Genomic DNA, 12,464 nt, shown 5'->3' on the forward strand with positions numbered 1-12,464 from the left:
AATGCAGTGAAGTCACTGAGTTCACTATCAACAGTTGCCCCAAATAAACTGCTTACACTGACAATTAATAAGTTCCATAAGTTTCCCTATGTAACAATGAAATTATTAAAAACGCACGACCTAATGTAAAGCAATCTTCTAATTTTTGCTGTGGAATATGTTCTGTATGTTAAATGTGTTGCTCTGATTGGTTAAAATAAAGTACTGATTGGCCAGTAACCAGGCAGGAAGGATAGGGTAGGTGGGACAAGGAGGAGGAGAATTGGAGGAAGTGGAAGGCTGGAGAGAGACGCTGCCAGCCACCACCAAGACAAGGAAAATGTGAGGTACAGGTAAGCCACGAGCCATGTGGCAAAGTATAGACTAAAAGAAATGGATTAATTTAAGATAGAAGAACTAGATAACAAAAAGCCTGCCACAGCCATACAGTTTGTAAGCAATATAAGTTTCTGTGTGTTTACTTGGTTTACTGCCTCCTGAGTGCTGTGATTAAAGGCATGCGCCATCACTGCCTGGATCTTTTTTTTTTCATACTTTATTATAAAAACTTGAAGGACTGGAGAGATGGCTCAGTGGTTAAGAGCACTGACTGCTTTTCCAGAGGTCCTGAGTTCAATTCCCAGTATCTACATGGCAGCTAACAACTGTCTGTAACTATAAGATCTGACACCCTCACACAGATGTGCATACAGGCAGAACACCAATGCACATAAAATAAAAAAGTTATATTAAAAGAACAACTTGAACCACTTGGAAACATCTGGCAGAATCCAAGCCACTCATTTGGTACGTTTTCAGCCAATCTGTCCTATCAGGTTTGAATAGCAAATGCACGCCTGGGGTTAAGACTATTAGAGGGTATAAGTGTGGAAGCCTTTTCTCAATAAAAATTTTAAAATGCATGTATTTCATGTGTATGGGTGTTCTGCCTATGAAGGCCAGAAGAGGGCATTGGATACTCTGGAACTATAGTTACAGATGGTGTGAGCTGCCATGTGGGTGCTGGGACCTGAATCCAGGTGCTCTGGGAGGGCAGCCATTGCAGCTGGGCCCTCCAGTCCTTTCCACTTTAGAACGGCAGATAACGTATACAGTTCAGCACGAGCACAGCCAACGGCGAGACAAATCCTGCCCACAAGTGAAAAGTGAGCGAGTTTCATTTTAGACAAGCAACTGAAATCTCAGTACCAGGGAGGGAGAGTTAGAGGCTAGCTTGGTCTTCAGAACAAGACCCTATTCTGAAACCAAACAAAGCCAGGATGGGTGAGAAGCCTCAGCAGGTAAAAGGATTGGCGACTTCAGTTCCACCCCTGGAAACCCCAACAGAAGGGAAGAACTCACTCCCAGAACTTGTCCTCTGACCACCATACACATGCTGGGCCATGCTCGCACCCACACAGTAACCATCAGATAAAATAAAAACACTTCACAATCGTAAAAATCTAGAACATACAGACATTTGCCCAATTAAGATGAGAACTTACTAGATCGAGAGGGTAGTATTCAAAAGTGAGCTGTCTGTGCAATGGTACTGAAAAACAAGAGAAAATAATTTTAAAGCACATTCTTTAGGTCAAACAGACAAAGCTTTAAAAGATAGGGAAAACTACAATCAAATGCTAAGACAAAGCCATGCCTAGCTATTTTTTAATGTAATTAGATTTCTAGGTAAGATTCTTACTTTAAGTATAGCGTGGTCAGGCAATGGTGACACATGCCTCTCTAATCATAGGCCTCAGGGGGCAGGGGCAGGTAGATCTACATGAGGTCCTGCACAGCAGGTCTACACAGCAAGTTACAGGCCAGCCAGGGCTACGTAGTGAGATCCTGTCTCACACAAAAGAAGTCCAGGCAAAGACTTTCAAAGTCTGCATAGCTGTAACATTGTACTGTCCCTTAGGTCTCCAGCAGACCTGAGAACAGCATCACAGAACAGGAGACAAGGCCCTCATCACACTGTAACACAAATGTGAGACCCAGTCCCTCTTACAGAATAACCACAACACAGTAAGTAGATAGAAACTGGCACTTGAGAGGAAAAATGGAGGATTTTGAAGACACTTTGGGATATGGGTGGAAAAAGGGAACTGAAGGAATTTTTCTAACTGTGCGGGCTCCCAACCAGGTTTCACACCAATGCCCCTCATCTCCAGTGTGGACCAGCACCTGTCTCTCAAGCCATGGGTCAGAAGCACCGTACTTTTTGTTGTTTTGGGTTAGGGTTTCACTGTAGTGCTCTTGCTGGCCTAGAACACCATGTGTAGGATAGGCTGGCCCTGAACTAGGAGTAATCCTCCTGTCTCTGCTTTGGTCCACCACACCTGGTTGAAGAACAAAGTATTCTGAAACTAGTTCGCATGATATTTCCAGTGAGCCTCTAATATCTTAACCTATATCATGAGAAACTACTTCTCAGAATTCTATGACAATCACACCTTCATCTAATCTGTTTATCCAGGCTTCACTGTATCTGAGAAGACTTTACCTGACTGGGACACTTTGACTTCTTCCTGTGAGGAAGCACTTCGTGAGGGGGAGTTTGTCTCAGGATTATTCATCAGCACATCTTGGGAATTGACTTTAGAATGGAACTCCAAGCCTTCCACATCAGAAAGTACCTCTGCTGGCTTAGTATCACCCACCACTCCACCAGCAGGAGAACAATCCATCTCCACATTCATCTTATTTACATCCTAGAGGTAAAAATGGGCATCATAGATTCCAATTACTCATAATTAGAACAGATAAAAAAAAGTCTTACTGCTGTGAAATATAAGAAAAACAGAAGGCTGACATATTAAAAAGTCTAAAGAATGCTGGGCGGAGGGGGCGCACGGCGCTGAGCACGCCTTTAGTCCATGAACTTCAGTGGGGAGCAGAGGCAGGTGGATCTCTGAGTTCAAGGCCAGCCTGGTCCACAAAGAGCTCCAGAACAGCTAGGGCTGTTGCACAGAGAAACTGTCAAAACCACAAAAAACCCATAAAAAGTCTAAAGAACACTGGACACTACTGTCTCGCTTCACATCGCAGAGAACCAATAGGAATGAAGGCAGGCTTCTCAGCAAGCCCCTTCACTCAGCTCAAAGACTGGCAAACTTCTTTATGAAAGAAGAGCAAATTACAAGAGCAAACTGGGCTACAGTGCTACCCAGGATGCTGGCACAAGAGGCTCCAGTACAAGCCTGCTAGGTCTACAAAGTAAAAGTAGACAGACATAACACAGACACACACAGCTACGTTATCAAACTCTTCCAGAGGATGAGAGTTTGATTCCCAGCACCCACGTGGCAGCTCACAATCTTCTGTAATTCCATGTTCAGGAGACTTGACACCCATTTCTGATCCCACAGGCACTACATGCACACAGTGCACAGATATACATATGCAGGCAAAACATGTACACATGAAGTAATTCAAAAAACTTTTAAAAAGAGGCCAAAGATCGCTGACCCTTGCTCTAGTTCACTGGCTCTGAATTCATCTTGAGGTGGCCTGAGGAATACAGAGAGAGCTATGCTTCAAACCACCCAAGGGCCATTCAAAGGAGAATGAAGGCTTGGCTGATTCACTTCGACTTCCAATGCAAGTTTTGTTATTTTTTTCTTCCTTTCTTTGAGTTACTTCCTGTCTGACATAAATATGTGACACCCTTGGCTACTTACCGCCACCTTGCATAGACTTACATGGCCTATGGCACTTGAATCTTGTTCTCCAGGACTTGAAGTGTCTTCCATTCTGCCAGACCTGAAACAGACAGTGGTTTTATACCAATAATCAAGCAACTCACAGTCACTCGACCTGCGCTTCGAGGCCGTCCTTCATGGAGGTGTCAGTTCGTCTAGTGAGGTCAGAGACAGAGCCTGGCCCAAGGGAGCCTGCCTCATCTGTACAGACTGGATTACAGTTATTGTATGATGGCTCACAGATCCCCTCCCTATGCCAATGACTCGCCTAATATGGCTCCACCTGCAATCGTAGCCAAATCCAGAGCCACATAAGTAGGGTCAAGATGAGGCTGACCTCTAAAGCAGAGCAACTCAATCATTGTGTGGCCGGATTTGCTTTGTTTTTCATGAAAGAGTTTTGCTATGTAACCCAGGCTGCCTTCTTAATGTTCCTCCCTCAGCTTCCCAAGTGCTGGGACTACAGGCGTGCCATGGTGCCTGCAAGTCGGCTACATTTACTTTAGTAGAATTCAATATATTCTAATCATAAACTTAAGTTTAGACCAGATCTGGGTATGCATGGGCCCACAAACATTCAGACACAATATACATAAATAAGAATGCAATTTAAGGGTTGGGGATTTAGCTCAGTGGTAGAGCGCTTGCCTAGCAAGCACAAGGCCCTGGGTTCGGTCCTCAGCTAAAAAAAAAAAGTAATTTAAAAGAACAAAGTATAGGGCTGGCAGAGTACTTACCATGCATGTGTGAGGCTCTGTGTTAATCCCAGCACCACCAAAAAACAAACAAACAAACAAAAAACCCGAGAATGCCACAACAAAACTCTTTTGGTATGTTAATAAAATACAAATTAAGATATTTATCTGTCATAATCTCTTTAGAGACCCACAAGATGATTCCCTGCCACCAAATCTGATGACCTGAGTTCAACCCCTGGAACATGTTGGGAGGAGAGAACTGATCCCTGAAAAATTGTGCTCTGGAGTCCACACAACATGCCATGGCATAAATGCATGAATCCACATGTTCAAAGTGAATAAACAGAATGTTAATTTCCATCTCTTCAAAGTGTGTTTTAAAAATATTCTCTTCCAGAGAGATGGAGTTTATTGTTCTTACAGAGGGTGGGAGTTTGCTTCCCATGTTGGTCAGCTTACAGCACATACACACACACTGTCTTTGTAGGTACCTACACACACATGAAGCATACACATAATGTATACACACATAATAAGAATGAATCTTTTTTTGGGGGGGGAGTTCAAGACAGGATTTCTCTGTGTAGCCTTGGCTGTCCTGGAACTTGTTCTGCAGACCAGGCTGGCCTGGAACTCAAAACTCAGATAGCCACCTGCTTCTCCCTCTTGGGGTGCTGGGATTAAATAACATGAATCTTGAAAAACAACCTATTGCAAAATTGTTTATTTCTAAGATGCCTTCTTGAAGGACAATCGCAAGTGAATATTTGAAGGAGTTAAGTGTGTGTGTGTGTGTGTAGGCCACACTTCACATGGGAAGTCCGAGTGACTGGCAGCAGTGAGCTCTCCTCTGCTCCTTTACAATGTTTGTACAGACCAAACTCAGGCCCCAGGCTTGCAAATCAAGCACCTTTACCCACTGAGCCATCTTGCTGGCCCCAGATTCTCATTTTGAGGGGACAAATACTTATGAGTCAAATGTTAGTACAGATCTTCCTAATTCAGATAATGAACCATAAGTTATACAAAGTAACATGAAAATAAATTGGTAGTTTACAAAACAGATTTTTATAATACCAAAAGCATTTTTGTAGTCCTAGAAGCTAAAAATGCTTTTGTGTATACTGGAAATTTAGAAAGACCTTATCAAATAGTTCAGAACGTTCATGAACTTTGCCTACTTTCACTGGCACTGCCTGCCTCCCTGCAACCCCACGCCTTAGTGATATTGTTTGCAATGATGAGTGTTGAAACCCTTTCCAAAATTCAGTTTAGTTCATAAGTCCAATAATCTTGTCTAGACATCAGATTACAATTTTATTTCCTACTTGTTTAAAATCCCTTTCCCCATCAGATGGGCTGTGCATATATAAACCATTAATAAGGACAGTTTAGATTATTTTGATGCATTTGTGGAGAGGTGACACTGTGTAAGAATGGATCCAGTTGGAACAATTGCAAGCGGAATTTCATTAAGATACCATTTTAACTTTCCTCACTCAGTACCTGGCATGGTTGCTGTTAAGGGTGGACACTAGTTAATAATAACCTAAAGTGACGTCTAGGTGTCTGCACATACTGGGTACTTCCTATAAAGACCAGTACGACAGTATGTATCTCTCGAACACCCCAGAAGCAGCAGACTGTCATCAGTCCTGTTCTGGAGGTGAGGAGAGTGAATTTCAGTTAACTACCATGGCCCCAGTTTTCACAGCTGGCCAGTCACGTGATGGGTCTTGAGCTCAGCTCTGCTAAACACCAGAGGACAGCACACTGCTTTTCTCTCCGGTGTACTGCACCATACACTTTGCCCATCTAAACACGACCACTTACCAACTCTGATCTTTCTGCTTTCTTTTAAGACAGGCTGTGCCACTGTCTTAGGCTGGTCTCAAACTCCTGGTTAAATCATCCCTCCACCTGTCTCCTGAGTGGCCAGGATTACCACCACCAAACTTGCTTCTGACCTGAAATCTCAGTTAGAACAGAGCAAGTCTAGCCTACACGATACAGGTCATCCATCTGTGAAATGCCCACCACATTTTACCAGCTTAACCATGAGAAATGACAGTTAATATCGGTACTGTTAAACCTGAAATGCACAGTAAAGAAATACCTGCTTTCAAGAATGTCTGTAAACAATGTCTTATCGAGGACACTTTCACTCTTGCTGCTGTGAGAATCAGGATTCTCCAGCGAAAGCCTTTGTCTTGGAAGGTCCCCTGCAGCCCCACTCTCAGGCATGACTCTGCTGGCAGACTTAAGTGCTCCAAATCTCTGAGAAGGACATTCAGAGGAAAGTGCTAGAAAAAGAAAGTAACCTCCATAGCAAAAGTCCTTTCATTCACTTTTCATTCAGAAAGGCAATGCAAATCCTAACTAGGCCTTCTCTGTCACCATCTGTCAAGTGCCAGGGACTTCCTTTGAAGAACTATTGATTAGACATGTGTCCCTTTGCTACCCCATGCCTATAACGTTATAGAACTGCTCTTAAAAGGTTTGACTTCGGGCCAAGTGGCAGTGGCGCACGCCTTTAATCCCAGCACTCGGGAGGCAGAGGCAGGTGGATCTCTGTGAGTTCGAGGGCAGCCTGGGCTACAGAGCGAGATCCAGGACAGGCACCAAAGCTCCACAGAGAAACACTGTCTCGAAAAAAGACAAGAAAAAACCCCAAAAAACAAAACAAAACAAACCCCCAAACAAAAAAAATAAAACACAAAAGCCACTAGCTGCTCTCCTAGAGGAACCAGGTTTAACTCCCGGCACCTCATGGTGCTTCACAACAGCTGTAACTCCAGGCCCTGGGGGTCTGAGGCCCTCTGCTGGCTTCTGCAGGCACCAGGCACACACATGGTGCAGACAACCATGCAGGCAAAGCATCTACATACATCAAACACTAAAACTTAAAAAATAAAGAGGTGCAGCTCTGACAATATGAGATAATAGTAAGAATATTTTACAAGGTATAATGAAATTAGCAAGTGAGTGACTCTTCAGCTAACCCAAACAAATGCTTGGGTCAAGAGTATCCACCTGGCTGGACATGGTGGCACATGCCTTTAATCCTGGGAGACAGAGCAGGATCTCTATGAGTTCAAGACAAGCCTGGTCTAAAGAGTGAATTCCAGGACAGCCAAGGCTACACAGAGAAACCCTGTCTTGAAAAACTAAACAAAACAAAAACAAAACCCCAGTTTGAATATTAATTATAATAAGTTCCTTTTATCATTTTGTAAAGCAGAATATTTCCTGAAAGGTTGAGACGCAGGCTGTATCCTGATGTAGTTACCAGATACACAGAAACAAGTGAGTATTTACAAATGAGTTGTTGATTCACTCAGCTGTCCCCCATCAGCACTTGGGCGGCTGGTGCCAGAATCAGGCAGTCCTAGCAGGAGGCGAGAGAATGATCTCGAGTTGAGTGAGCAGGTAGCATACAGAAAGACATTTCAATTCAGTGATATGAACTGGACCTGGTGGTACAAGCCTAACACCCCAGCTTCCCCAAAGGCAAAGGCAGGAGGATTTGAACAAGTTCCAGGCTTGCATAAGTTCAAGGATAGCCTGGGAAACATAACCAGGCCTTATCTCAAAGGAGAGAATTTCAAAAAGGGAGGCCACTGCTCAATGGACAAGTGCTTGCCTAGCTTACTTATGCAAAGCTGAATTTGATCCCCAGAATCTCAATGAGCAGCAAACAAAATGCAGCGATGTACAGGTTTCCGCCAAAGCAGCTCAGGTACCTCCTCATCTCTCATGTGCAGAGAGGCAGGCTGCAGTCAGCTGGACCGCTCAGGCAAGAGTAAAGCCCAGGTCCAATTTCTTTTGCATCTTAATTCTAATCTAGCACGTCACAGAATTTACAGACTGGGATTACATGGCAGTAGCAGCTATGGAATCTCTTGGAAAACACAAACATGATCTTAAAAGATAAATCATACACAAACCAATCTGATCACGCCTCTAAACATGTGATTTGCTGGTGGGTTTGGTAGCACATGGCCTATTTTCTAGAAATCGGTGTACTTCCATCTTTTCACGTCAAAGTTGCGTTTCACCTTTACACAAGCTCCCATTTGGCCCAAATATTCCTCTTAAGTCTCTGCAAAAACACAAACCTGCAAACGATTTGACAGAATTCTCAATCCTGAAAAACCCAGCCTCAAACACTATTTTGTCGACTTCCCCTGGCACTTCCCTAGCTGCGACTGGGGCATGCTCTTCCAGCTTCAGCCTCTCTCTCATCGCATTTTTTATAGCAGCAAGATGATTTCTGGATGCCATTCTCCCACTGGCATCCTTTTGTGCCTTGCTTGTTCTGGCAGGCACGATTTTTTTCTGCAAAGAGAAGCAGTAGTAATTACAGGTGACATCACCATGCTTTTCCTGTTCCTTTGGTACTGAGGGCTGAACGTCACCATCTGTGATTGGATGCAGCTGGCCCCCATAAGCTCACAGGGAGTGGTACTGTTAGGTGTGGCTTTGATAGAGTGGGTATAGTCTTCCTGTGTGTCACTGCAGGGGTGGGCTTTGAGGTCTCATATATGCTCAAGCCACACCCAGTGACTCAGACAAGATGTATGACACTCTGCCCCTTCTCTAGCGCCATGTCCCATCATGATGATAATGGACTAAACCTCTGAAAACCTAAGACACTCCAATTAGATGTTTCCTTTATAAGAGGTGCTGTGGTCATCATGTATCTTCACACGAACAGAAACCCTAAGACATCATCATAAAGATTACCATCGTCTTCCTGTTGGTACTGAGGTACGTGGCAGGAAATCTTTCTACCATTCAAGTAAGTCCTTAGCCCTTTATAACTTATTTTCTGACAGGGTCTCACTAAGTTGTCCCAGCACACCCACTCGAACCTTAGGACCAGCTGAGACTAAAGACCAGCATACCCACCAAGTATCACCCTGTGTAGGGTGAGGCGGTTTGAAGGAGAATGGCCGCCAAAGGCTCACGTGTTTCAGTGGTGGTCCCCAGTTAGTGGAACCATCTGGGTAGAATTAGGAGGTGTGGCCCTGCTGAAGTAGGGGTGACTTTGTTGGAGGAGGTTGTTTCCTCCATGATGACCATTGACTAACCTTCTAACCTTCTAAGAGTGTAAGCAAGCCTCCAATTAAATGTTTTTTTGGTTTTTTTTATGACTTGCCTTGGTTATAGTGTGTCTCTTCACTAAGACACCCTGTTTTAAACACACACACACACACACACACACACACACACACACACACACAAATAGTTCAATTTTTCTTTTGGCTAAGAACCTCATTGTGCCGGGCAGTGATGGCTCACACCTTTAATCCCAGCACTCGGGGGCAGAGCCAGGTAGATCTCTGTGAGTTCGAGGCCAGCCTGGTCTACAGAGAGAGATCCAGGACAGGCACCAAAACTACACAGAGAAACCCTGTCTTGAAAAAAACAAAACAAAACAACAAAAAGAACTTCATTGTGTGGTGCAGGATGGTCTAGACCTTCCCTGTTTAAAAAATAAAACAAAAAAACAGGAAGAAAACAGTACTTGGGCAGCACACACCTTTAATCCCAGCACTTGGGAGGAGGAAACAGGAAGTGGTATGGCTGGGCGGAGAGAGGAAGTGATGAGGCAGAGTTCCGTCTCTTTCAGTTTGAGATTTCCTAGAGGTAAGAAATCTCTCTAGTGATTGGCTGCTCTGCTTCTCTGATCTTTCAGCTTTCACCCTGATATCTGACTCTGGGTTTTTATTATTTAGACCAATCAGAATTCATGCTACAGAAAAGCGTTGGAATGCAGTCCGGGAATGGAGTGAGGAAAAATCTGAGTGCTTGTGAGGACACTCCAAACACTCATGTGACCCCAGTTTCTGCAGAACACAGAACTGTCCTTGGGCTGTGTGTCGTGCTTCTTCCCAGGTGCAGCAGACAGGAGTGAGTTTACCTCGGAGTTCTCACTACCGCTGCTGTTGTTAGTCAATTGAATGTTTAAATGATCCTTTATATTCCTCTCTGGAAAAACATGTTGTCACCACACGTGACTTGTCCTTGTGGTTGTGTACAGCTTGAACTCATGAGAACTTTACTCATGTGGCCTTTCTTAATCTTCAGAGAATAAACTGTTTAAGGCTCCGAATAAAGTTGGCTATTGCACAAGACTTTAATCTGCCTCATTTATCGACTCCATTCTCCCAGGTCCCACTGCCTCTAGAGCAGTGACGAGAAATAAGTAAGTGAAATTGAGAGGACATACACCCGATGGCATGGCAATACCATTCTTCTGAGACAGGAAAACAGTTCACGGAAATGGCTTTACTAAAGATACTCTGAGACAGCGGTGTGCAGAATTTGAGCTTGAGCAGTAACTTTTGTGTGTAGTACAGATTTGGGACACCAAGAAGCAGGTTAAGATGCACAGGGAATGCGGCTGGAGAGAGGGAACAGCATTTAGGAGAGCTTACTACTATTTCAGAGGACCGAGATGGGGTCCCAGCACCAACACTGGGCTGCTATTAGCAGCTGTAACTCTAGCTCCAGGGCATGCAACGCCCTCTTCTGGCCTGAGAACCCACACACATAAACATATACACACAGAGTGGATGGTGGTAAGTAAACTAACAATTTAAGAAAGAGGACACAGACAAACAATCATGCATCTAATAATTTTAGCAACTAATGGGCTAAAAACTCTTGATAACTTCTCTGCAGTAAAACAAGCAAGCTGGACAGAAATATGTGAACAAATAGTAAAAATATACATGCTTCTCAGGAAACTGTGACTGAGAAGAGCTGAGACATACAGTAAGATGTCTGAATAGGCAAGCTGGTTGGCTTCAGTACAGTAAGGTTAGATCTCGAACACACAGAAAGTGGGAGTAACAGAACAGCACGGACAAACTGAGGGAAATGTGTAAGAGTCACAGGTGTGTCAAAGTATAGCTAAGAGATTAGTTCTATCTGATTAACGGTAGCCTTAATTAACGGTTTGGTGTATAGCTCAGACATAAAGCACTTGCCTAGGTACATACTGCCCTGGGATGATCCCAGGATCATAAAGGTCTCCCAACCAACCAAACTGTAGCCTAAAACAAAGCAGGAGAGAGACATCTGGTGATCACAAGCAGAATTACAACTCTTACATGATACAGCCACTGATACGGCTTTCAGATCTAAACACTCAATAAGAAATACCCACAGGATGTCAGGAGCAGCAACACAAGTCGATAATCCCAGCATCCTGGAAGCTGAGGCAGGAGGATTCCATGTTTGAGTTCAGGCTGGGATACATAGTGAAACCCAACTCAAAAACATTTATCATTATCCTAGTACCTTTAATAAATAACATCCTTGCCTGGGCGGTGGTGGTGGCGCTGGCGGCGCACGACTTTAATCCCAGCACTCAGGAGGCAGAGCCAGGCGGATCTCTGTGAGTTCGAGGCCAGCCTGGGCTACCAAGTGAGTTCCAGGAAAGGCGCAAAGCTACACAGAGAAACCCTGTCTCCAAAAACCAAATAAAAATAAATAAATAAATAAATAAATAACATCCTTTATTTTATAGAAGATTTGAAATTTGTTCAACCATCTAATCATTCCCCTCAGATTCTTGGAGTGAGACTTCATTGGGGAAAATAAGGTTTCTTTTAATTCTTGAGCACTTTGCGCTGCTAAGATGGAATTCAGAACAGCATTGTTTGTATAACACACTATAAAGTATGAATCAACCTGAGTTTATAAACTAAGTGTTCTTCTAACATCATAAAGAAAACTGACAATTTAATAAGGCAAATGTACATCTGAAGCATAAGAAAAGTGGACTTTAAAAAAGATCTTAATGTGTACATGTGTGTGTCTATATGAGGGTGCACATGAGTGCAGGTGCCCCAGAGTCCAGAAGAGAGCATCAACCCCTAGAGCTGGAATGATAGGCCATTGTGAACTACCGTGTGTGTGTGTGTGTGTGTGTGTGTGTGTACAAGAAAGAGCAACAAGTGTGCCGGGCGGCGGTGGTGGCGCACACCTTTAATCCCAGCACCCGGGAGGCAGAGGCAGGCGGATCTTTGTGAGTTCAAGGCCAGCCTGGGCTACAGAGTGAGAACCAGGA

At 43.9% G+C, this 12,464-nt stretch overlaps 1 protein-coding gene across 1 annotated transcript in view; it reads right to left on the reverse strand.

The window, feature by feature from the left end:
- Dlgap5 (DLG associated protein 5) overlaps positions 1–12,464 on the reverse strand; it is a 34,230-nt gene that overhangs the window by 203 nt on the left and 21,563 nt on the right. Inside the window, 5 exon segments of the mRNA XM_036198485.1 lie at positions 1,485–1,531; positions 2,486–2,693; positions 3,684–3,739; positions 6,496–6,684; positions 8,500–8,719. Of these exon segments, the coding sequence (XP_036054378.1) occupies positions 1,485–1,531; positions 2,486–2,693; positions 3,684–3,739; positions 6,496–6,684; positions 8,500–8,719 (720 nt within the window).

Source organism: Onychomys torridus, chromosome 9 (assembly GCF_903995425.1).
Source record: "Onychomys torridus chromosome 9, mOncTor1.1, whole genome shotgun sequence".
Lineage (NCBI taxonomy): Eukaryota > Metazoa > Chordata > Mammalia > Rodentia > Cricetidae > Onychomys > Onychomys torridus.